At 36.6% G+C, this 26,948-nt stretch overlaps 1 protein-coding gene across 4 annotated transcripts in view; it reads left to right on the top strand.

The window, feature by feature from the left end:
• grid2 (glutamate receptor, ionotropic, delta 2) overlaps window positions 1–26,948 on the top strand; it is a 608,583-nt gene that overhangs the window by 118,150 nt on the left and 463,485 nt on the right. For all 4 annotated transcript variants that reach the window (XR_015935866.1, XM_088628644.1, XM_088628643.1 and 1 more), the window contains exon 2: window positions 1,312–1,467. Coding sequence is in view for 3 of the 4 variants with exons in the window: in XM_088628644.1 (XP_088484770.1) it covers window positions 1,312–1,467 (156 nt within the window). In the remaining variant the exon portion in view is untranslated. The remainder of the gene's footprint in view (window positions 1–1,311; window positions 1,468–26,948) is intronic.

Here is a 26,948-nt window from a genome sequence, read left to right as displayed (position 1 = left end):
CAATGCTAAAACTACCTTTAAAGCCATGCAAGAAAAAAGATGAATCCAGTTAATGGATAAAACAAATGTTTACTTCTCACCCCATTCTTTTTCATTTGTTTAATGAGCTGAGTTTAATACATTTTAGCATCTGTAGGTCTGTGGATTACTGTGGTCACAGAAATATACAGTATAAAAAAATAATAATAATAAGTCTGGATTTGAATGCAACTATACAGCCAGTGTGCTCATTTCTAAACTAACCATTCACCACTTTCTTAATTTGTTGTTTTTATTCTTTTGTTAAGGTTTGAGATTATAGAATATTGTAGAGGGAATCCAATTTAATCTAGTTTATGGATGACAGAATTATGTTTGCACTCATCATCATAATAACGACAGTATCTAAAATAACATGCACATGAAAAGGTGAGACTATGACATAAAACAGAATCTGGAAGTACTACAGTATATATATATTTCCATCCTGATAGAAGAGAGATAGAAATGCGTGTATTCTGTGTATAACATGAAAATGATGATTAAAGACTGTTCTATTATTTCTGTTGGAAAACAATTATCCTCAGGATTATCCTGTATCCCCACAAGGGATACAGTACATAAACGCATTTCAAAGATACACACATACTGTATGTATCATACCACACAAGGTACTGTAAGTCAGAATGTTTGATATATGTGGCAGCCATGGCCCTAAAAATGTTTCAATTGTGTTTTTATGTTGTATAAATGTGAAGAAAATAACCCAGACTGAATCCTGCAATGACAAATTACATGTTAACACAGCCGGAGTTTTTTACTGTAGGCTGTTGTAGTATCTGTGTGCTCAGCCTCCTGTCTGAATCTGTTTTTGGAGGAAGACTTACAGAGCATCTGAACATGTCATACATGTGTGCTGGGTTTTCGTATGGGATTAGAATTTGAAAACATTTTGTGTCCATGAGAACTCTGCTATTCGAATGCAGTTTCTCACAGAGTGCAGTTGATAAATCTTTATTCTGTGTAGCTATGGATCTACCACCCACACAAAGAGAATGTTTTTTATCTCATTAAATGACAAAAGGAGGCTTTAATCAGGTTGTTCCTGAAAATAACTTCTTCTGTTTGAATACACATAAAAATTACATTAATTTACTTGTCCATTTCCTTTTTTTCTTGTTAACTATCCAGTTTTTTTTATAAATTTGTGCATTAAGATGCCTTGCTGTTTGTTCCTGGCTGTGCTTTGTGGACCTGTATGCCGATATCATCTGTAATAAACAATGCCTACCTTCCCTTCTTCTCTCTCTCTTTATCCCTGTACATTTCTAGGGGCGATTTTTGATGAATCTGCCAAAAAGGATGATGAAGTGTTTCGCCTGGCGGTGGCTGACCTCAACCTGAATAATGAAATCTTGGAGACAGAGAAAATCACTATTTCTGTGGAATTTGTGGATGGAAACAACCCTTTCCAGGCTGTGCAGGAAGGTAGGGTGTCAGAGTAGTGTCTTACATTCCCTTTATTGAAAGTTGTTGGTGTGGGAGAGAAACTGAGCCACAGCGAAATGTGACTTGAGACTCATGCTTCTTTTTGCTTGTCTTATTCCTTTTGCTCCTCTTTAGCTTCTCATCTGTTATGGTCTATAATCTGCCAGCGCTGGGGTGGGATTGTTTCTGCTGCTGTCTCAGAGTACCTGGGGTTCACAGCTGCCCTTTCTTATTGCTTTCTGTGCAGATGAATGATCACGACTCTGTCCTGGATGCTATTTAAAGAAAACATCAGAGAAGTAGTGTTGAACAGTTAAAAAAACCCATCAAGCAATCAAATCTCTCTTTATTTTGTTCACCATTTTAGAAGAGTTAGTCAAGTACATGAAAGAGCACATACTGTACACCTTACTTTAAAGGCCATAAATATAACATTTAATTTTAGTGAAGGTAAATAATGAATCTTGTTTTTTGCCAATTTAAAGACAAAAGTGATGGTTTTGTCCTCATTCCATTTCTAGCTTTTTGATGTCTTGCAGTTGCACATGAAATAGATTTGTCAGACAGCATGCAGGGGTTATTAGTTTAACTCATGTGAGTGAACTGAGGTGCAGCTTTGGGTGACAGCCTCTTTGGCCTACTCTAACAAATGAATTGAACTTTGACTGCCTCTGTTGAATAAAGAAGGTACCAGTGACCCTACTTTCATTTGAATTGATGGACGCTGGTTTAATTGTGTCAGGGTTGCCATCTGATAAGTGTAAATTTACATTGCTAGCAGAAAATTTCCTTACAGTCTGGTCCAGGATCCCCTCATACCTGTTCACAATTGGAATAAAATATTCTCAAATCACATGCAGGTATCACTACATTTTAGACTTCACTTAAAACTCTGTATTAGTAACTTTGAATTGAACATACCTTATACATAAAGTGAGGTTCACAGCAGCCCCTGCTCATTGCTTTCCGTGCCAATAAATGATTGTGACTCTGTCCTGGGTGCTATTTAAAGAAAACATCAGAGTAGAGATTAACTTTTAAATAAAATCATCAAACAATCAAATCCCTAATACAAGGTTTATTAATGAAATGTGGGGGGTATATAGATGCTCTTTATTAGTTACAAAAAGTAGAATACTGAAGTACAGTATTGTCAGTCACTAAATTATATTGTATGTCATTAATAAATAACATGTGACTCCTAAACGGAAATGTAGCAGAGGCCGGATGTACATTTGAAAAGAGAGAATTTGGTTTGTACTGTACTGTACTTGAAGGTAGTAGATTTTGTCTGTATACAGTAATAGACAAGGGTGGAAAGGCAGTACAAAGGAGAGTGCACCTGGGCAATTACCATTCAGTCATGCATTTTGTTGCACAATGATATGAATCACCATGCCTGTCTCCTTTTTACTGCTCCAAGCTGTGTATGTTTCTTACCGTAAGCTAACATACTTCGTGGTAATTTAAGTTAAGCATGATGCACATGAAGAAGCATACAGTACTGATGAAGTGCAGCGTATCACAGATTTCAGCCAAGCCATACAACGAAAGCAAACTCTCTCTCTTTCTACCAAATTGATAGTAATAAATGAGTTTAATGTCTATAGCAACCGTTTTTAAAGATTGCAATGCAAGAAAACGTATTATTTACCCATGAATGTCTCGTAAAAGAGGGTGCTATCAAAAATAACCAAAGTTTTAATAGCAGTGAGCCAATGACAAATCATGACCAGATTTGGTTTAGAAGTTAAAAAATGTAAAAGCACCACAAAGGGTACTAGGGCAGTTCTGATGTTCAACTTTCTTGATTTGATAGCTGTGTATAGTTGCTTGTCCGTGTGAGTGAACATCACTAGAACACTGGATATAAAGCTGAATAAATAGAACCTGAATGTAACTTTGTGTTAGCACAAAGGAGTCATAATATTATTGCTTGTGGAATTTCAGGTTTTCAGATCTCTTTCCAGCAACCTGATGACAGGAGTGTTTTAACTGGATTGGTTATGCTGACTGTTTCCCCCGTATTTAAAAGCATTCTGATGTGTGCCTTTAATTTTTTTTTTCAAATTCAAAGAATATCATTGGGAAAAAGTGTCAAGCTCATATCTATTGCAGTGCTTGGTGAGATCCCAGGTACTAATTGATTGTACACGTCTCATGTTCAATCCCTGGTGGATGCAGGATTTTCTACTATGTACAAACACCCACCATCTGCCCACCGCAGTATATTTTTTGTCCTAAACCTTTTTCAATACATGTCAGAGCTTTCAGTGACTCATCCTTTGTGCGATACCACACCGTGAAGGTTAGCCTGTTGAATGAGTGCAAATTTGTTAGTCTTATTCTTCTCCCTGTTCAAGCTGATGGTGATGCATTCATTGAAAGTGTGGTCCTGTTTTGAGGGCCAAGAAGAAGAACTCATTTCCTTGAAGAAGCAGAAATAACTTTTCATAGGAATTTTTCATTACAAAATAATGTTCATACAATGTGATCCACAGGTATTACTGGAAAATGGAGCTAAGGGGTTATAAGTTATAATGATATGTTTAATACAAGCGAGAACGCACATGAAATTTGTTTGCTTGTTGTAGTGTGGCCTCAGTATGATTTTGAGGGAATTTATTTGCCCTGAAGTAATGTGCATTTCGAAATCTGAATAACAGGACTCTCTAAGCAAGAAAGTCTAATACTGTATCTCTAAAGCTCAAAGCTAAAGCCTTGAAAACCAAAACGGTCTCCAGACTGCTGGTACTGTAGATAATTTGTGTTAGTATACTTTTTGGGGTGTTTTAGGAAATAGGGATTAGCTGATTGTATTATGGAGAGCATAGTTTTGTATTCATATTGTACATGAGTAGATTGCTTCCCATAGGAATATTGCTCACTATCCAAGTTGATTTTTGAGGTGTTGAACTTAGACATCCTGTCCCAGGGGAAAAAAGGTTCTGTATTTATGGATAACAACCACACACGTTTTTCAGCAGTTCAGTTAGGTCCTAATGAATGTGATAGGTAAAATGTGTAGAAGGTGTTTGGTGTGACTCCCCCACAGTAGATGAGGCAATGAATGCAAGGATTATATAAGTAGGCAAGCGGAAGTGTGCCTTTTTAGGATCTAACCTTCCTCCTGAACTTCTGTTCCCTGAATGACCTATGTGATGCATTTAATAATAAATAATTCTTACACTTTTATATAGCACTTTCCTGGACACTCCACTGAAAGCTCTTTACAGGTAATGGGGACTCCCCTCTATCACCACTAATATACAGCCCCCAGTGCACAGATATGCTCACTACACAGCAGCTATTTTTTACAGTGACTATGATCAGCACATTTTGCACACACCTATGTATTTATTTATTTTTATTTATTTTGTTGTCTTTTGTTTTATAACTATTCTGATGTCTGTTTTGCTTTGTCTTGGGCTGGACTGCTGTAACACATACATTTCCCTACGGGATTAATAAAGTATTATCTGTTTATCTATTTGTGGGGAGGAGAACAGAGTGATGAAGCCAATTCATGGATGGGGATTATTAGGAGGCCATGATTTCAATTAAGAAGACTAATGAGAAGGTTGCATGAGCCAATGTTGAGATGCACCATCAGTCATGCCACAAGGCTGTGTGCCTAGAAGCTGTGCTTATTCTGACCATATCTACTCACCTGTGTAATGCAGCAGCAGAGCTGTTGGTTTTCTTGTTTAAATGTGCACTGAAGACAAAAGTAGCAGCATGTGTTTGATTTTATTTTTGGATGCACATTCAAAGTGCTGTTGAAATGAATAAGACACATTCAAAATAATTATGTAATCCAGGGATTCAAGGAACAGAGTTTACATCTTTCTTCCCACTGAGGGTATACAGCAGTGTTCTGACTGTGTTTTAATAACTGATTCATTTGGCACTGGAGTTCAGCAATTATGGTTAATTAAACTAAGCAAAGAGTGATGAGCATATATCATTGTATTGTACCCCACAAGCACATGCAGACAAAAAAAAAGGAATCTGCAAGGATATATTTCTGAATGTACATTATATCACCGGAATTATGTATTGTTATTTTTTTTTCAACAGTAAACAATATCAAATAATTTATGTGAGTATTGTGCCGTAACTAAATTAGATTCCTGCTGGTTTGATGCTTTAATGGAAAATATTGTGGTTTACAGTCCTTCTACTTACTGTAGTGTATTTTATCAGCAAAATGAAAAGAGGATGCTCTAAGGGCTGTTATTTGAGTCTTGGGTCTGGGACTTATTGTTTTATTTTGCTTTGTTTGATTGAGCTCTGCAGCACTTTTAGCAAAGATTGAAGTCCTTCCCACTTGATAAATTAAAGAAAACACACCTGTAAGCTTGGATCACCAAGGTTAGTACAAAACATCTAATGCAGGTTGAAAGTCATGTCAGTACACAGCTCAGTAAAGAAGTTTCTGCTCATCCTGCTGTTGCACCAAAACAATACCTTTTTACTGAATGAATTTATCTGTAGGTGGTGTCAAGCTATTGGTCTACAGAATAGAAGGCTCATCTTGGCAGAGGTCTGCCTGGCTTGTTTAAGTGCCCACTCATTTGGAGTCTTGTCATAGCCTCATCCAATGCAGTCAAGGCACGAGGTTAATGCTAACTCCCTGGTTCCAGGCCAAGGCTCCCCGACAGCTGTTGTGGCAACCCTCAAAATGATGGTTTTTTTTTTGTAACAGCTTACTTGGACCCACAAATAGAGTTATTTTAAAATGACTGACGAGGAATTGCAATGTGCCACATGTATAGCAAAATAAAAAAGGTCTTTATCCCAGAATGTTACAGTACACTAATGCAATAATCACATCACTTTCCAATTCAGACTCATTGGGCACAAGGCGGGATGCACCCTGGATCACAGACTAACGCAATGTAAAAAACGTAACGGGTCAGGTGTTCGATACATGCCAGTTACTCCTCCTGATATCTATCAAACAGAAACCACATGAAAAGCTTATACATAGTTTTGTATGACTAATTATACATATTCTGTTACAAAGCTAAACCTGTAGTGTAAGTGTATTTACTTCCTTAGATGTATTAGGGCGCTGCTGCTGTGTTGAGCACCTGCTGTGCTGCTGTTTTACGTTACTCTAATGTTTATATGCAGACAGGCGTGGAAAATCAACAGCTTTTGTTAAAATTTGGAAGAGAACTTAGGTCTTCACATTGCCTTTCTAGCTGACAAATGATTCAAAATATTTTTAGCGATTGCACACGCACTATGGGTTTCAGACATTTTTCTTATATACAGTACACCTCACAAGTAATTGTGAATTAAATTGTAATAAACCTACTGCCGAAAATAACAACATTTTACACCAAGCAGATTGCACAATAACAGATGAGAACAAGCTGTTGCTGTTTTCATTACACGATGGACCTTACTGTACTTCTTTCAAATTACATCAGCAATGCAAAAGGTACTGTGTCTAATTCCTACAAGTATGCTGCTGTATTGTTTGTGGATAATGGGCATTATTTCTTTACATGGCATAATTAGATGCAACTCTCATTATTTTACATTGTCCTAAAGTATGCAGGGCAAAGCATAATTTATTCTACTGCTCTTGCTCTGTTACTGATGCTGACATAATGCATCCTGATAGTATCTAATAGATTCACACACTTTCATTCAAAATCAGATCAGAATTCATAAGTAAACTAGGCTAAAGATAGCACTGTAGCACTGACATTAAGATAAACTACAAACAAAACAACATTACCTAGACAGTTCTATGACTTTATTATTAAAAAAGAAGTGGAAAATATGAAGTCAATTCTCAGCCAGAAGGTAGCCGTGGATGAGATAAAGAAATCAGATCCCTGTAGCATTTTATTATTTATCATGTATTATGGGTTAAGCATTGTAACTACAGTTCAGATTCTTAAAGATTATGTCTCGGGAGTTTCAAAAGAAAATGGAAAATGCATCATGAAGAGACAATAATTCTTTTGGATTAAAATGTATTAATGCTGCCCAAAAGCCTTTTCATTTCTGTCAGTGTTTTGAGTATTCTCTTGCAGATTATTGAACATTGTTTTTTTTTGTTTCCTACTGTATGTGCTTGTTATGATCAGGGCAGATGTCACTTAACCTTGTGTTTATTTGTGGACACGTTGAGAATAACATCTGAAAGGGAAAGTAATAAAACCTAGTTTGTACTACAACACAATTTTATTCTTAGCATTTTGGGCATTTGGGAATGCCTTAGTTTGTCAATTGATGTGAAAGCCTCATGCGTGCTGACTCCATTGAATTTAATCTCTCATGTCCACCCTGAGGCTGTTTCACAAGAGAATTTCCGTCCTGTGCATATGTACTTTAACTGTGACACAGAGTACCGCCTGGACTTTGATTTAAATCCAGAGCTAAGGCACTCTGTAATCTCTCCACTAGCCTGGATTTCTGAGAAGTCAGTCACAATTCAATATAGGGTGCTTGACGATCAGTATTCAGTTTTGACAAAGGCTTAGTGCCCCAGATGTGCCTATGCCTTCTGTCCTTTAGAATAGTGTTTACAAAAAAGCAGACATACATTGTTTTATACTGGCCAAGCAGTAACCAACGTAGTTTTAATAATACTTTGCCTAAATGGGAACAAGTCATACTGTAGGTTTATTCCATGCTGAAAAGAGAAGAAAGGCCGTAGAGCCTTCTTCAGGTGTGAGCTCATGGAATAAACCTATTAATTCTTCCTTTGCAGCCTACGCATGCTGACGCAGCTACCCACCTGAACTACTTTACCTAAATGCCTGTCTTTATGTATTCTCAAATGTGACTGAATGGAATTGTGGACGGGACAGATAGACACACAGTTGCACATCCACTGACAACTGTGAGACACCTGTATGCCTCACAAGCATGACTTTGATAGGTGGCAGGAAACTGGACGTCCTGGAGTAAACCCACCTCATTGCAGGGAGAACATGCAAACTCCTCTCCTCAGAGCAGTGAGGTAGCAATGCTATTTGCCATTCCACTATGCTGCCCAAAATGAATTCACTAAACCGTAAACGCAATAGGCAGCACTTGGAGAGTAACAGTTTACATCCTGGGACCTGCCAAACACAATTTTATTCAACGTGCATGTTTATTTTGCTGTCTTTGTGGAGACTTCCCAGTGATTCCTGTTTAAGTTTTGTTTACTGTTCTCTACTTCACCAAAATGAAACTTGACATCGGGTGAATATAGACCCAAAACAGCTCTGGCACTTTTAGGTGTAAAAATATAGTATTTTGTTCATAAAAAAGTATTTTGCTTTCCGAGGAGATCCTGACCTAGTCTGCTTCTCAGAATTCTTCTTTTGTTTCTCAGAGTTTGTTCCCCACATTGATAGGCATGCACACACAAAATGCACACACTATTACTAAATAAGAAATCAGCTTGCAGGTCAACATATGTACTAATGGTCTAGTTTGTAATATTCAAATTGGAATCAAGTGATTTTTCAGTTGAAAACTAAATTAATTGAAATGAATGAAATTTCATGGTACTGTATACAGTAATTCAGTGGTTTAACCCTTAACAGAAAATACATTATCACAAATTTCCACTAAAATATAAGTTGGTATATTTATGTACATTTTTTATTTTAAAAAGCTGTGCATAACCAGATAGATCAATCCATTTTTAATGAGTTTGTATACAGTATTTAGCATTGTTTAGTGCTGTCATTTTGTAACAAGCCTGAGCTTTACGGTGAAAATCTTTCCAAGACTATTTTTATATAAACAAAGATTTTGTGTCTGTCATTCACTTTGTTTGTGCTATGTGATTAGGCTGCAGGCTGCTGTTGTTTGGTGTGTTGTGCTGCACCCCAAGACTCAGTCAGGACTATTTGTGTTATGTTTCATTCTTTGTTTGAAAGTTAAGAAAATCAGTTTTTTAATTTCTTGCACTATTGCATATAGATTTGCTGAAATTCTTTACACAGGGACTGAAGAACCAGTCTGATAAAACAGAGCTTGTTACGGTACTTATTGCTTGCTTTTTTAAATCACATTTTACATAGTTTGTAAGAATTGTGGAATATCTTTGTTTTTTAATAATGTACAGTATGTGCAATATTCTTTTGTTGGGGTAATTACATTAAATTTTATTACATTACTGTATGTTTATTCACTGTGATTTTGGCTCTTTGTAAGAAACAGATGTAGTTGAAATGAACACTCTTTATCATTTATTGTACTGTATGCAGTTTGGCAAATATTATTACTTTAATAGTGTAGTGAAAATATTGAACTTCAGTGTTTCTAGAATGTACAGTAGGTAATGCATGTCAGCTTCCCATAGACACATGTTGTGTTGATAGCAGACCAGTATCATAATGGTGTGGTTCAAACGTGTTCTATCTAACAGTTGTGAAACCCCTTTCTTGGAAAGTACCAGCAGAGGAGGGTCGGGAGCTCCAAGTCCCTTCTCTAGCCGAATGGATCTGATCCGAGCTAATCCAGCATTTCCGCTAGGCTTTGCAACATAGAATGCAGTAGACTTGGTCCTTTTTTTTCTGACATGAAGCAAAAAAAGAAAACAGGTCACACCATAGTCCTCCATCTCTGTGCACTCCTAGAGATGAATTGGATGCACTGTCTGTCAGATTGGTTCCAAAGCAACACATCAAAGTGAGCCGTTTGCTATAAAGTACCATGGGCATGGAATACTTTTCTCAGCATGACCCATCTATTAAGCAAAAAAATGCATGGGGAATATTCAGAAATGCTTGATTTTATGTAGCCTAGAGGCCTGTTATTTCTGACAGAGAAACTCTCCAATGAAAACAGTGCCCTCATTTTACCAAGCATCCCAAAAGTAGCACATTCATCTCTTGTCTTTCAGACAAGGCAATTTTAATGCTCCCTATGGTGCAGAAAGATTTCTGCATGACCCTTGGATTCTTTAGGAGATGCTCCAATCCAATTATCCCGAGTTCAATCAATGGGAGTGATTTCCAGGGGTTAAGATGACATTTTTAATAAATGTGCTCATGAGACAGCAGTCTTTGCTTGACAGATGAGAAAATTTCTGGTGATGCTTTATGTTGTCGGTGTAACTTAGCCTTCAGAAAAGTGTCCATATGCCTATGGCAACATCCCCCTGTGAAACCGACTCTTTATGAGTTTTCCCGTAGAAGCTTAAAATTCCTTCTGTAGTTCATAATATTCTTTCTAGTGCATCAAATACCTTACTTTAAACAGCGTCAAAAAAGCATTTAAACATGGAAAAGTATTTCCGTTATGAGTGCATTAAAATTTGAATTAAACATAATGTCAATTAAAAACGAATTGAATAATTCATTTCACAACAAAACTGGTAACTGGTAAAAATGTCACTAAAAAGTGGGTCAATGTAAAACTAAAAAAACATGTTATGGAGTCTTTTTGAAGGGCTAAATATATATATATATTTGTTTGAGACCAATACAGTGACTGATAAGACCTCTTCCTGCTTTCCTGGTGAATAAGTTAAACTTGGTTATTATTATCTTTGATATGCCACTCAGGAATCCTCCTTGTGTTGCATTCAAAGGCTCAAGCCCTATCCCATGGAATATGTACAGTAAGATTAAATTCTAGGATTTAAAAGAAGGTAGCAGAATGTGATCTGTTTCACATTTGATATATTGGATCTGCGATAAAAGGCAAATTTCTGAGTTTATGTTTTTGAAGAAGTAATTAAGGATATTAAAAATAGTATTGGAAGGCATACATTTCTTTAACCTTCAATGCATTTTTCAGAGTTTACAACAACAGCAGACATTTGCTTCAGTTGTCCTAATTTCTAAATAAACCCTAAAAAAACCCTACAAAATTACACATTGAATCCTTTTCTCCTTTTCATCTATGTTTTGAATCCCTCCTTCACCCCATCTCCACCTGTGAAACTCCCCCTAGACTACTCTTCACTCTGAAGAGTCCTGAATTCCTTTTCCTACGGCCAGGGAGTTAGCCCACAGTCAGGTGGATTACGCCATATTTTCCATGATGAAAACATTCAAACACTTTTTAATAAATTGAATTATTTGGTGATGTGTTTCCTCATGAATTTAACATTATTACATCGGAGACCAATGACACTTTCTATTGTGCATACTGTAAGTGAGAAGAGAGAGTGAGAGAATTAAGAAATGTTCTCTGATGCATTCCAATACTCTGCACGGTTTATGAAAGTAATCCAGACAGGGACTGAATCGGTAGCAAATGTGACTTTTAACAATTTAACTGCACCATAACCACCAAATTCTAACATAGTGAAGGTGTTAAAAGAAAAATATGCTGGTTGTGCTGTTAGAGATCAAGTGAATAAACGACCAAATTCTTCTGTGAATGCCTGTTTTGCCTCCCATATAAAAGTTTTGAGATTTCATGTGTAAAAAAATGAGTACATTACTGAAATATGACGCTGCATTTGAGGTTTTCTCAGAACATTACTTAGTTACAATGTTTGCAGTTTCAGTACACATATTGACATCAACAAAGTCTGTCACAGGATTTTAATAACATAAAATATAATATTACTTTATTAGCCCTATACAATTTCTTGCATCAGGAATTCATCTTTTCACATACCCCAGCTTTCTCTCCATGAGACACAGACAGGGAGAGAAGCCTGGGGTCAGAGCACAGGGTCAGCTATTGTACAGCACCCTTGGAGCTGTTGGGGTGAAGGGCCTTGCTCAGTGGCCCAATGGAATAGGATTCTTCTGCCAGCTGCAGGATTTGAACCAGCAGCCTTCCAGCCACAGGCACAGATCCTTAGCCACAGAACCACTGCTCCACCCGATAATGTAACACTAATGAAGGATGGAAGAATAAGGAAAAGCTGTTGAATTTTAGAAAAATTGCATTCTTTATTAATGAAAGAAAAGGCTTATAAATTCATTTGATGTTTTTATTTCTTTCTTAAGATGAGGCAATCCCACAGAGCTGAGTGCTTATAGCAATTGCATTCGAAAGTAAATTCTTATAGCTGGACTTTATTGACGCTATAAAATTTTTTGCTTATGTTGGCCTTAAAAGCTTTCCTTATTTTGTTTTAACACTAAGCTCTGTTTCACTACCCTTAGGAGCAGAGTAAGCAAAGAGATTTTAAAACACTAACACAGCAGATCATACTTAAAATTTATGAACAATCCAATAAATTATAATCCATACCAATATATTTAAAATATGCCATGCATATTTTCTTTTCTTTTTTAATTCCATTTCAGTACTTTAACCTGCCTTAACACAGTAGAGGTGTTATTTACTCTTTTGTGCTATATTTAAATGACCAGATTTTATACAGTATTAAGAGGTCCTGGACTGGGATTAACCATTTCCTGGCCTTACACTGTAGAAGGAAGAGACAGGAAAGTGACATTTGAGTAATGATTATGAATGCAATCTAAAACTAGCTGGACCTAAAATCATAACTAGATCCTGCTTGGGGTGCCTTCTTTTGGAAGAAATGCAATAAATCCAAAAATTGTAAGAAAGGGAAAAATAAAACTGTTAATTTAAATGCTTACAGTATATTATATATTAAAGAGGTTTACAGTAAACATTGTACAGTATCTCTTTCTTTTTTGGTGTTGGACATCACTATCTACTGGGAGTAGGGAAAATTATTTTGAATAACACAACATTAAATTCAAGAATTAAAGAATGTTTAAATGTTTATGTGACCATAACTAACTCATTTATTATTTTTTCAAATAAACTTTGAAAGAAAGGAATTTCAGTTTAGCACAGAATTAATTTATTTTCATTTTAATAATCTTCATTTTTGTTACACTTCAAGCACACCTGTTTTACAGTAAATACACTGAGTTCTACTAAGAGGAACAATGTTTTATGTGAAGGGTGCACACATGTCTTTTAAGGCTGGAGTAAAATAATTTCTTCCTTTTGAGATAGCATTTTCAAGAATCTGATTACAAAAATCAGTGCTTCCTTGAGCAGCATGCACTGAATATAAATCAGCCACAAACCTCTTGTACTGTACCAAGCTGAAACGGTTTAAAGGATGGTTATGGTTTAGCCTTCCACTTTGAAAAGTGCTCATCAGTTCATCAAAGTAGAAATTCATCAGCCAGAACCTGCTGTATTAGTGCTCATGCTTGCTTATAAACCTTCTCCAGTGGAACAGGTAAAGGTTCATTCCATGCTGGAAAGAAAATAAATTAAACAACATTTTGGCTGTGGAGCCTTCTTCAGGTGTGAGGGAGAGAGTGAAACTAACAGATAAATAAAGCATAGGAGAACAAAAGGCATACAGTAGTAGTTAAGAAGGGTCAGGGAGCAAGTAGCAAATGACCATAGAGCAAGTGAGAGTATAAAGCCAAAATCTGCAAATGAATAGAGAGGATTTAGATGGAGAGGAGTCTGTCGGTAAGAGAAGGGGGAAGGTGTGAAGTTTGAGGATAATTTTGTTTTTGGATGTCTTTCTGCACTAATGCACCAGGTTCTACTTGATGAATTTCTGCTTTGTTGAACTGGTGAGCACTTTTCAAAGTGGGAGGCTAAACCATAACCATCCTTTACTATAACTAACTACAGTATATCCACTGATATCTTTACACACATTAATGGCATGTTTGTTTCAAAGTTGTGTTTGGTATCAGTTCTCAAAGATGGTGCTGCTCTGCAGTCAGGTTAGGCTTTCAATTAAGAATGTTAGTGCATAACAGTTTGATAGTGGACCTTTGTTCAAGTCTATTTGAATGTCGAAGACCCAATAACAGAACATGGCTCATTAAACCTGCTGGCACTTCACAGGTATAAAATGGTATCGATGCAATTAAGCAGAATTACTTGTGCAAAAAAAGAAGTACCTTTCATGTCCTCTGGGAGTTGTGACAGCCAGGGTTTAAAATAGACTGCTAATTGCTGGCTCCTAATACCAACTCTGGTCTTTTCCAGAGATGTGCTCAGCAGAGGCTTGCAGAAGAATAGGTGATTTTCTAAATAACAAAAGAAACTTTTTTTCAGCCTCTGAATAAAGTTGTAAATCCAGACTAACTCCATTATGTCTTGGCTTGATACTGTAGCTGTACAGTAGCTTTGAGAATGTTATGTTCTATTTGCAGCAGGTATTGGTGTTGGTCCTGAGTGATTCATTACACAGTACTCTATTTCTCTATTATCTGTATATGTTACTCAGAATGTTAAAGAAATAGGCAAAAAGCATTGCAATTAAACCTCCTCATCACTACCTGGGATTTTCATTTTTCAATTCACATTCCAAGCATGATTCTTTATCAGTAAAAACACACATACTATACTCTTAAAATAATTACTTGATGCTGGTCTCACTGAGAGCTTATTACACACTGGGACATTTTCAAGCCACTTTGCCCATTCGCTTTTAAAAGAAACCTTGGTATCACTTTACACCAAGTAGAATCAGAACAGGCTGCTCCAGCTGTATTGATGTAGCTGATCCTCAGATCAATTAGTTAATAGCAACAGAAAGAGCTAGATGGGACAAATGGTCACCATTCCTTTTGTATCCGTTCTTATGTTGTTACCAAGGTTGGGGTCAATTCCAGCTTTTAATTCCATAACAAAGGATCTGTTTTGAAACGGAGGAATTGGAATTGACAAAGCTGGTTCTTTTGGTTCCATATCACTGTTCCTCCATCTCTTGTGCATTTTCCCACTTTTAGAAAATGTTTTTTTAAGCACAAATAAGACAAAAATGAATAGAGAACCTCTACTAAGATTAAAAATAACAACAAATAACTTTTACATCTTCTGAATCTTAAAAATAATCTATTACTGGTAAATGCTTCTGATTGTGAAACTTCCTAGCTATACAGTTAAGAATGGACCAGCTTTGGAGCATGTTTTACCTTATTAAATTTTTCATATATTAATGATTGAGCTTTTGTGATACAGATGATCTATCTGGCCTCTTGGAAACCATTTTTCTTTCTGAACAAGTGTTATTGTTCAGTTCAAGCAAGTCATCTTTCCACCCTCCCTTCCCTTCACCCCAGTTTGATAGAACCATGGAGAAAAATTTATCACGCAAGGAAGGATTACCCTTCCCATCTGTCGAGCAGTGGGACAGCTTGTCTGTCTCGGGCCTGAGTTATTGCTGTGATCTTTTTTTACACCAAATTTGGGAATCAATCATTCTGAGATAAATGGTAAATGAAAGAATCTCCTGAGGTATTAAGTCATTGTTGAATTTATTGGCCCCACAGCTTCTGCACACAGTAGGGTGGGAGGGATGATGATGAAACAAAAGCAGAGTGATCAATTATCTCACTCAGGTAAGCGACCTCATACATCACTGGTTTAGGTCAATAATGGATAAAAAATAAATAAAGCACAACTCTCACATTGCATGTAAGGTCTAGAATCACTGAAAGTGATTTAATCATTTGTGTGATTTAACTGGGAAGGGCAAAGTAATCTCATGTGAAAGAATAGAATTGAGTTCAGAATTTAATGAGCGCTGCACAACAACAAAACGACCTTTCATAGACGCTCCTTTAGAAAATCATGAGTTGTGCTTTTCTAGAGCACGCAGTCCCCCGAGAGCACAGCTCCGGTGAATAGTGGGTACAGTTTCAGAAACTCTTGTTTTGTTTTTTGTAGATAAGAAGAAAAACAAGGCAGTATCACAGCCAAGAAAGGCACACTTCGTTTACAGTATATTGACCTCCTGACTAGGTCAAATTAGGGAATGTACTGTAATCCCCCGTGAATCTGAGCAGTAGGTTACTCTTCACTGCTGTGTACTAATCAAATTCCAACCCATACAAACGTATGGTTCACCTACAGCAGTGGTGATCGATGGCATGCTGCATAAATATTGCTGACTTTTGTTATGAACTCAAGAAAATGAAATAAGTGCTGCACATCCCATGCTGCAGCATAAAGCAAAGACCCTCTAATTGTTTTTTCCTTAAAAAGCTGTTTAGAGTCATTCAAGGGTAGTGCAGGCATTGTCGATTTTAGCTGGAAATTGGGAAGAGATGCTTTGATGTAGATATTGTGCACCGACAGTGACATTTTTTGCAGCTTGTCAGTGTTGGCTGCATTGTTTATTGCAGAAGGCAAATCTATAAGTCATTGACCAAGAAGTGGCGCACCACTGTATCGGGCAGCTACTCCCACTCTTGCTCATCACTGCTTCTGGAGGGATGATCCGAGGCACATGCATTCCAAGATATGCTGCCGAGAAATAAGCACACCCTCCTGGATGAGTCCAGATTTCGGGCAGACTATGGCAAAGCATCTCGTATGATACCAACCAGTCCGATAAGTTTCTAGAAGAGACATAATCATCACCTCTGATGAAGATGGTTTGGTGGGCCAATGCATTTTTTCATTTGAAATGAAATGGGGGGGAAGTTCTATTTTCAATGATGTGAGAGCAGTGAGGTGTTTGTCACTCAGTCACTAAGAGGTGCAGTTTTTGATTGAGTAATTAATCTGACCATGTAACTCATGAACAGTCCTGTTTGTGTTGCCTTGACAACACACCTAAGAGGATAGCTTATCTCTCTAAATTCATATAAATGAAGGATTGTAATTAGAATATCCCAGAGCACACTGAAAGATGGATACATTAGCCATTCCATACTGGTCACGTGACTTATGGAAATTGTTGTTAGGTGGTTTAAAATTCCCGATAAACTTCTCCCATTTTAAAAAGAGAAAAGGATGACATTCTTTGTGAATGAAGGCCTGTCACAGACTTAGGGCTCATTTACATTCTTACTGGGAATGGCACAGAATGAAATTTCTGCTTGGGAATTTCTACCAATTTTTGGTATTTTTACCATATCTGTACTATTCATCTTGTCTATTCTCTCCAGGTGTTCTACAGAGGCACACAATTCTCCATCAGATTCATTATCTGTAATACTATGCACAGCTGGAACAAACGTATTTGAGTTCTAAAACTGGTTTATGCCATTATATGTATTTTGGCGACTGTGCTCTTTTAAACAAAATGGAATCCATTCATTCATTTTATAACAATTTCATCCAAATAAGGGTCAAGGGGGAGCCAGAACCTGTCCCAGCAAGCAACAGGACAGTGTGTGTTTGTGCCTGTGTGACGGGACATCAGTCCATCACACAGTCACAAACACACACAAAATTACATCAGGGCAAATTTTTTCTAGAAGCCAGTTAACCTACCCATACTGTATATCCTTGGCCTGTGGGAGGAACTTCAGATGCACACAGGGAGAACATACTATGCATGCAGATACTGTAGAATCCCAGGTCTAGAATTGAACACAGGGCTCCAGCACTGTAAACCAGCAATGCTTACCACTGCACTATCATGCCACCCACTAACAATCCTGGCAAAAAAAAAAAATCAATCCATTATCTTACATTATATAACCTTTTTGTAACCACATTTATAACTTAAAATAAGCAAATGAGTAACTCATACTCAACACCAAGAGCAAAACTATCTTAGATCAGGTTTCTAAATAGAATATCAAATGGAATATTGAAAGAATTACAATATCAAAGAATATCCAGTTACAGCCATAAAATGTTTATTTTCACCATTTGGGGTATAAAGAAATTGTTTGCTCCTTGGTGGCCAGTTATTACAATATACAAATATACACATTACTTTACATGAAGTCTTCCTCAAAGACAGACCTGCTAACACCTGAAGCAAATAAATTCCCTGTGACTCTTTTACACACTTTTCCTAGTCATAAACAGCTTAGTCTGTATTACCTTGAAACCAGATCTTGTAAAATCTCACAAACTGTTTTAAACTGGTTGAATTGGACATCTAAAGAAGCTCATGGTGTTTATAGACACGAGGTCTTCTCCTCACTGTGCAAGGAATTTTGAAAAAGCAAGGCAATTCAGATGTAAACTTACGTCAATGGACTGACTACCTGTGGCCATTCAAGATGTCAAGGAAATATCTGATGTAGAGCAGGTGCTATCCCAGGAACCCTGGATAATTTCCAGTTTATTTTCACCCTACACTTACTTAATTAATTCTCTCCCCATTACACTGAATGGTCAGCTCCTTATTTTTTCACGCAGTTCTAGCAACAGCTTGTCATTTATGTCCTACCTAACATACTGTAGCTTAGAGTTTTTATTTAGTAAATTGGTACATTCTGTAATAACAAATTCCTTCTCCAACCGAATCAATCTATTAATAATTAAATAAAAATAATTGATTATCAGAAGACTGAACACAAATTGTTACCTTTTTACATAGATGGGGATGTGTATTCATTTAAAGAGTAAAATATGCAAATGGTGATTTGCTGGAAAACTGTGTCATTGAATGTAATTTATTAAATTTTACAAAACTGTCTTCAATACTTACTTCCTACTTAACAAAAGTTTAAAATGTGAAACTTGTATATCAGTTTGGTGTCTATCCTCAAATAGTAAATGTCAATTGAAAGACATAATGGCATTTCCTCTTTATAAAAATATATTTTATGTGATTTTTTTCCATTTTGCTCCATATAAATATACTCCATCCTGAACAAAACACAAGCGAGGGCTCAGTCTTTTAATATTCACAAGCAGAAATGTAATCAGGTGTGTTATTATTCCATATGAAGGCTTAACATTTGGCTGAGTTTCATTACTTTAGCAGATGAACTTTTTTTCCAAGGATAGAAATGTGCATGTTTCCATATATAATAACACAATTCAGGCTGTGATCTGCATAACATGCATCCTCAAAATTCAATTAAGTTAAAAAATCAGGAAAGCAATTTCTGATATTTTTATATATTTTTAATTTAGGTTTTAAGTATATAATTGAGTTTCTGTACAGCTTAAGCTCCCTAAAACATAATTAATTTAAGAAAAAACATCATACACAAAAGTGGGGGGATTACGAAAATTAGAGAATAACAGAAAATGACAGAGCAGATTAGCCAATAAGTAAAATAATCATAACTTGTAAAGATTTTGCCAATAATATACATGAGCAATTGGTATAGAGGTATAGAGGCATGTGAGTTCTTTATTAAAAGTGACAGTTCACACAATAAACCACAAGTACAAGATAAACATACAACACACAAGTTACTCTGTTTCAAGGTTTTCCAGGGACCTACTTCTAAACCACCCAGAAAAACCCAGATTGCTACCAAGTATTCAACCTCATAATACCTACATCTACCTCCAAAGAAGAGAAAAACTGCCTTCTGAACTAAACAAGATGCAACCTGTAGTTAGGTCTCTCTCTATGTAGACCCAGATGCCACAAAATAAAATGGAACCCATCTTCCTATTTTAAAATGCATTCACTAATCAGGAGAGTCTGTTTTTAACCCAGGGATTCTTTATGCAGGAAATCGGATTTTGCTAAAAACAACAGAATAGCAAGCTCTCTAGGCAAGGTTCACATTCTTAGCTCCAATCTGGTCTTTTCTGTCTCTGTCCCCTGTCTTGTTCTGTCCTCTGTCTTTTATCATAAACTTTTGATACTCTTAATCATTTACCCAGAACTTATTTAACTAAAGTAAACCAGGAGATTATTTTTTTCACCCTAGTTGGGTCTTAATTTTCATTATTTTTCCTTCTTTCCATTTGCAAGCCTACCCATAGAAACAAGTTACAAAGGTTTCCAAAACATTCTTACAGAATGTTCTTCATTCATATTACAATATAATCAATTATCAATTACAGATTGAAACAAATTAGAAAAATAACATATACTGTACATATACTGTAAGATATATAGGTGAGCTTAGTAATATTGCTGTGACCTACTTGCATATTTCTGTTAACTTGTGGTGTGAACCATTTCATATCTTTGGTTACTTTGGTCAATTTTTTATCAAGATTGAATTACGCTTATTCGTCCCATGGTCCCTTGTCTATAAGTGGCTGCCATCTTTCAGAGGAATTCTTCATCCGCAGTCTCAACAAAAAGGTCATCTTTCCCATCACATAGATTTCTTTTATTACTGACAACCACTGCCCATAGCTTGGAGAATTCTTTGTGGATGCCTGGAGACATGTACATCCCCAGGGTAAGGATTATACATTCTGTTCTAACCCACATAGTATTCTTATTCTAGGATTTATTATTTTTTGTATCTAAAAATAAAGTTTATAGAGTTCTGGACTATAAAATACAGTATATTACACTGTCTGACCATTGACCACTTTCCTTATTAAGGGATTTAGGTAGGTGCTCATGACGGCACTCAAATTTCTCAATTCTAGTACATCTTGACTTCCAGACTTACATTAGGGCAGAGTTTATGCAATATTTGGAATTTAAAAACAACCCGGACATTTCCCTTATTACTCTATGGGAGGCAGCCAAAGCAGTATTAAGAGGCAAAATATAGCTTTTGCATCTAAAAAGAAAAAGAGCTGAAAAAACAGATCAACAAATTGAAGAAGCAACATAAAAAACAATTAACTCCTAACTGTCTAAGCCTATTAAATACAGCAAAGAGAGAACTAGAAACTGTACATACGGAAAAAAATTGAATGCAACTCTTGCTTCCTAAAGGAACAGTCTGGGAATATGATGTAGAATACTCTAATTAGGTGTCTAATTCCACCTTTTATAAGTCCTATTAAAATTAAAAGCAATATGGACTATATTTCAGGAAAACACTGATGAAGTTTTGTGAACACAAATACACAAAATAAATATTGGAAATTGTGTGCTTTAGAATGGAGACAAATGATTATTGGAATTCTGGTGTCTACTGAACAGATTGCTTAAACATTGCAATACTTCAGATCTCTGGAATTTATCTTGCCATGAAAAATTTAGATGTGTTATTAAGCTAGAGACTCCCTTTTGACCCTGTAAAAACCTACTTTAAATCTGATTGATTGTTTATATGTCTGAACATTGACATTTCTGTCGATGCTGACTGATTATTTCTTTCAAATGATTTGGTTAATTACATTATGTAGCAGACCTTAAATCCAAACACGTATCATAACCTCGCCACTCAAGGCACGATAACATATTTTACTTCTTGCGGTGATAAAGTATTAAAGAGTTTAATTTTAAAATACTGCATTTCCTTACATCTCCTAGCACAATCAGGTGACCTTGGAAGTCTTACAGAGAATTCCAGGCATCTTATCAGGCCATGAGAAATGCCTCCATGTATGTGAATCCTTTCTGGACACTTTTTTTTTCAGTGAAGCATGCTCCTTTGATGTAACTAGTCTGGTGCAGTTTTCTAGGACTTCCGTTTTGTGACAGATATAAATATTTCATAGGCCAACTGCATTGGAAAAACAGTCCCCGCAGAGCAAGTAATAAAACTCAAATCAAATGAAAAAGAAGAGTTTGATGAAATGTAAGCGGAGAGGTGTTATAAAAGAACTGCTCCTGATCACATTAGATTGAAATGTAGTGGTCTCCTACATTTCTTCTTTTATGCTTTGTTGTTGATGGGTGCAATGTTTTGCAAGCAGCAGAACCCACCTCCCCTTGGATCTGCTGTGCTGTGCCGTGCCAAGTGGCCTTAATAAAAGGGGCTTATTCCAAGGATCAGAAAGAGAATACATAAAATTTCATTAAAGGACATTAAATTTCAGTCTTCCCACCTGTTTCATAAGCAGAATGTAATAATGGAATCCATGGGTACAAGCAATTCAGTGATTCGTTTGAAGCAGAAGAAAATAAAGCAGATATGTTATTATCCGTATTAAATGAACATTTACAGCCTGCTACATTTTAACAAAACATTATAACAGCCCTTATCCCCATGTGTGTTTCCCCTTTGTTACTGGAAATGTTTTGTGCAGATTTGCATGTCATTAATGTGTCTGTCTGCTTTACTTAACTGTTAGAAACAGTCATTCGAATCTTACCTTGAATTAATTGTACTTTACAGAATGGTGAATTGTAAAGACAAAATAGAACATTTCATGCCTTTTTATGGTTGATATCAACATGCATTTTGAAAAACCCATTTTAGTCAAATTGATAAGATAAGATCACTTTATTGGCCATAAACAATCACTTTCATCTTGAGATTCTTGAAGTGAATAACTGTTTTATGGACAGAATCTGGTATACCAGGATCAATACTGTATGTAACATACAGTACGTGCAAGTATACATATACTGTATACTTGAATATATTGAAGTATGAGTATACATATAGTATGTAAAGATCCCATTTAAAAAAACTCTTATGCAACATCATGATTTAGAGGACAAAAAAACATTTAAAGTGAAACTTAGCATCAAACTGTCTCAATGTGTGCACTGGCAGTCTCCACAGACTTTCAACGAATGAGCTGATCATCCTGTGGCCTGTAGGACCAGAACAGATTATGTACTTTGTTTTAATTATGTAGAAAATGATGTGGTGTCTGTTTTCTGTAAATCTGCATTTTTTAATCTATAAGTGAAACTGGTTTTGTTCATGGATCTTGTTTCGCTCTAAAAGAAATAATTGGAGAGCTGATTTCCCCCACATTGATGTGTTTTTCAGCAAGCTAGCAATTTTTCTTAATGCAATCAGCAAGTATAATTAATTATCAAATTGTCACATTGCATTTAGCACAGTATACTGCGCACACATGTGGTGTGCCGTCTCCTGACAGATCATCAGACATCTCAGATGGTAAAGGACAGGAACATTGTGTGTACGTGTTCACCTTTGGATCCTCAAGCATTCCAGAGGTGCAGAGTATTAGAACCATTTAAAGGAATAATACCAAGACAGCTGACATTCAGTTACATTATATTGGTAATGAATTTTGGAGATTTTGGAAATTCTTAAAATTAAATTATATACTGTAAGTCTGTTCCTCCTCCTCTGGTGCAACACTCTTTTACCCTGTCCTAGGGGTTGGACTATTTTGTCACAGCTGGACAGCTTATCCCCAGGCAAAGTGAGTTTCCATCAAAGAAAGGCTTTCACATTATCTGGACACAATTTGTACACAAGTTGTAGAATGCTCTCTGATTACTCGACTCTTCCTGAGTTAATTAACATCTCTAAACACAAAAAGGTGAACAAGCTTTATGCATTCAAAGTAGCCGGTACTGAAATCTTGATGTGCAGTGTTCCTTGCATTACCGTTTCAATTTACTGCTCACCAGCTTCACAAATTTGTCTTTATTTTGTTTCAGTGATACAATTGGGTTGGATCAATTAACTGATCTGTGCCCTTCTTATTGCCTTCTACTCTCTCTGTCCCCTTGCATTCTTGTTTTAATAAGGCTGGGATTCTCAAGAGGCTTATTGCTGGAAAAATAAATGCTCACCAAAGTACTTGCTTATAGGATACAGCTGCTCCAGCTCGCATCTCATCTATTCCTGTTGATGACGGAGGCTGAATATTGTCAGCTTTGTAAATGTGCCACATTCAGACCCTCCCTCAAGCCCTAAAGTTATGGATTTTTGGGAATAAAAATCATTCACGGGGACTATTTTTAACTTTTACCTGGAAATTCATGGCTTAACTGAAAGATTAATAAAGTGACCTTTACGGTAATTTAAAATCAGCAAATCCTAATTAGGTAAGCTTCACTGAAGCAATGAGAGGTAAGGAAAGCAAATAATAAGACTGCTGATTTATCAAAAGTATCTGTACCCTGGCAGGTAGGGAGGTTTGATCAGTGAGATCATAGAAAATGATCGTGAAATTCAAATTGTAACCCTGAGGGTCAAATTAGTTTTCATTGGGAGACTAATGCCTTCTTCAATATATTTGCTCTGTTTATACTGTACTTCGAGCCACAAAGCTTTATGACTGCCCCTGCAGCCAGGTCTCTGAGGTCCCTGGGGTCTTTGCCATTGCTGGCCATTCGTTAGGGTCGTGTGACTTGAGAAAAAAAAAACGAAGTTGCCTTGTGCCTGGTCAGTGCTGAGGGGTGTAAAGCTACTGCCATAAATTGTTGCCTCTGCAGTCCAGGCTTTGTGCACACAAGGATCCCCTCTAGGCAGCAGGGCTCCACTGATCAGCATGCCCTCTAGACATGTTCCTCTAGACAGCAATTAGCCAACCAATAACAGGTCAAACAAAAACTGAACACAAGGTCCCCTGGACTGGAAGACGCTAGCTTAGCATTAAACTTTACTTTTAAAGGTTCTTTCAATGACAGTTCTGGGGGTTATTTGGAATCTTTCAATATTGCCATTGAAAACAAATGGAAGGAAGTTAAGGCAGAAAAATGCAAAGTGTTTAGAGGCACCTCTGTCTCTGGTGGCAATTAGTAGCTCATTGATCTCGCGGTATCTAACCATTTCTTAAAGTGCCTGAACTGAAGACTAACGCACTAAAGCACCGTTGTTTAGCCCTGTTGGGCTTTTAATGCCAGTCCGTTCTGACAGCTTGAAGATGAAGTCTGGGCTGGGATGGCCTTTGTGAAGTGGGGCGTAGAGATTATACATGTTTGTTCTTTCGTTGTTTTTGTTTTTTTATTTTATGAAGGTGTCATTTCAAATAGAAATTTGTCTTCACATTTCCCTCCCTTCCCTCTGCTTGTGTAAGACCAATGCTTACACTTGCCTCATTATCACCCTGCTCCCGGAGCCTGTGGGCCACCCAGTGTGAAGTGACAGCATGGGTTTGCATCAATTATTTATAATATGCTGTGTTCAGTGTTCCTTCTAATTAGAGATTAAAATCTGATTGAATTGTGGCAACTATTAAATCCACCGTAGAATTTCACTACATGATATATACTGTAAATACCTCTCCATACATTTTCTTAATGATGTTAAAATTAACAATAGAACTACAGTATATTATATAGATTACATACATATATTCCCCCACTCCACCTGGATAGCATACAATAAATTCTTCAGGGCTGCAGGTATTTTAAATCTTTTAAATCCCCACTTCCTTTTAAACAGGACACAGTACTGTGCTTATTCGTTTTAGACTGTATGAATGTATGTATGTAAAAGGCCTGTCATTAAAAGTGACAAATCCAGTTTGCGTAATTTTCTACAGTTTATTTAACTCTTCCAACAGATGGCACTCTATTTGTCTTTCATTAAACTCAGTAAATGATTTGCAGCTTATCAATGTCTTATCAAGGAAATCTTAGGTTGTAAAAAGATTTCAAGAGAACTTACATAAAATGGAATACTGTTAAGCAAATGGTTGCCTCATGACCTGTTAAATTACTGGAAGTCTTCTCTAATTTCCCATTTAGTTTTCTAAAATTTTGACCAGAAAGCAATGGTTGGTGTCTGTCTATTTGACAGAATTGAGGGTTATACAGCCAGAAGACTTTTAATTGCAGCTTTTTGTGATAATCCTAAGTGCATGTTTTTCAACTTGCAAATACTTGCAGATAATGTTCCGGAAAAACTAGCTAAGCATAACATACATGAATCATGTAGTAAATGTAATACATCTGCTTCAGTTTCAATTTAAATACAGTGACAGCTGTCCTTTGATGAGCAAACAAAAATCTGGTTTAAATTATTTTCTGTTTGTCAAGTGCAGATTCAATTTAAAGATTTACATTCTATTTCTAATGATTTAACATGTACAGTGATCTGATAAGAACACCTAAGAAACTGTCTGCAAAATTATGATGTTGACATATTTTCAGTCCAAACAAAAACTTTCAAATGAAAAGTATTCATGTTTCTTATGCCAATGCGAATATTTATCAATTAGCCTGTAGTTAAAAAAGTAAAATACAAGAACCACTGAAGCTCACCAGGCTAGAGCTCATCCTGGTGTCTGTAGAGTTAAGTGGACTAGAGAGCACATGACCCCCCCCCACATGACTCTGGATGGGAGTCTGGTTAATCACAGGGATCACCCACTGGCAATACAGGTCCCCACTTATACAACTGGTGGGACTGGAGCAACTAAACAGCAGTGTCTGCAGCAGGAACTCAAACCCACAACCTATCAGTTTTTAGCCCAAAGGCTTACCAATTACTCTGTCTCTCAACCTGTACGTAATGAACAAAACGTATTTGGACTGTTCAGTGTCTGTCTAAAAAATGAAATCTCCATATTGTACATCATTAGATTATTCCTTCACGAGCATTTCCTGTGCTCTTGTGTAGTTTTATAGACATGGGAACATGCAACCTTTTTCAAGCATTTGTTTATTTACTTTCTTTTAATAAAACTGATGCATCACACCACATTGGACACCAGAGGGACAGGAAATGAATACTGAGGTTGGAAGAAGTTTATACTGACTCCACATGACTATATACTCTAATAACTGACAGGCAGTAGTGAGGGCTGGTCTAATTCCAGTCATCTAGGTTAACTTCCCTAGATACATGCAGTGCAAGGAGAGTGATGGGAGAAGGCTGTGTATCCATCATCAGATATGTTTACTTTTCATTGAAGGGTGTATTAATAACTGGCCCACTGCACTCATATTTTGACAGACTGCAGAGCAATTTTTCATCAAGTCCGGCATGACTTCCTGACAATACAAAAGCACTCTCATGCAGCTGGAATGTGCTTACCCAGTACCTGCTGCATTGGAGAGACTGAAGTGATTCTCCAAATCG

The sequence above is a fragment of the Lepisosteus platostomus genome, chromosome 4 (assembly GCF_059453375.1).
Source record: "Lepisosteus platostomus isolate fLepPlt1 chromosome 4, fLepPlt1.hap1, whole genome shotgun sequence".
NCBI lineage: Eukaryota > Metazoa > Chordata > Actinopteri > Semionotiformes > Lepisosteidae > Lepisosteus > Lepisosteus platostomus.
This window is presented reverse-complemented; position numbering and strand designations above follow the sequence as displayed.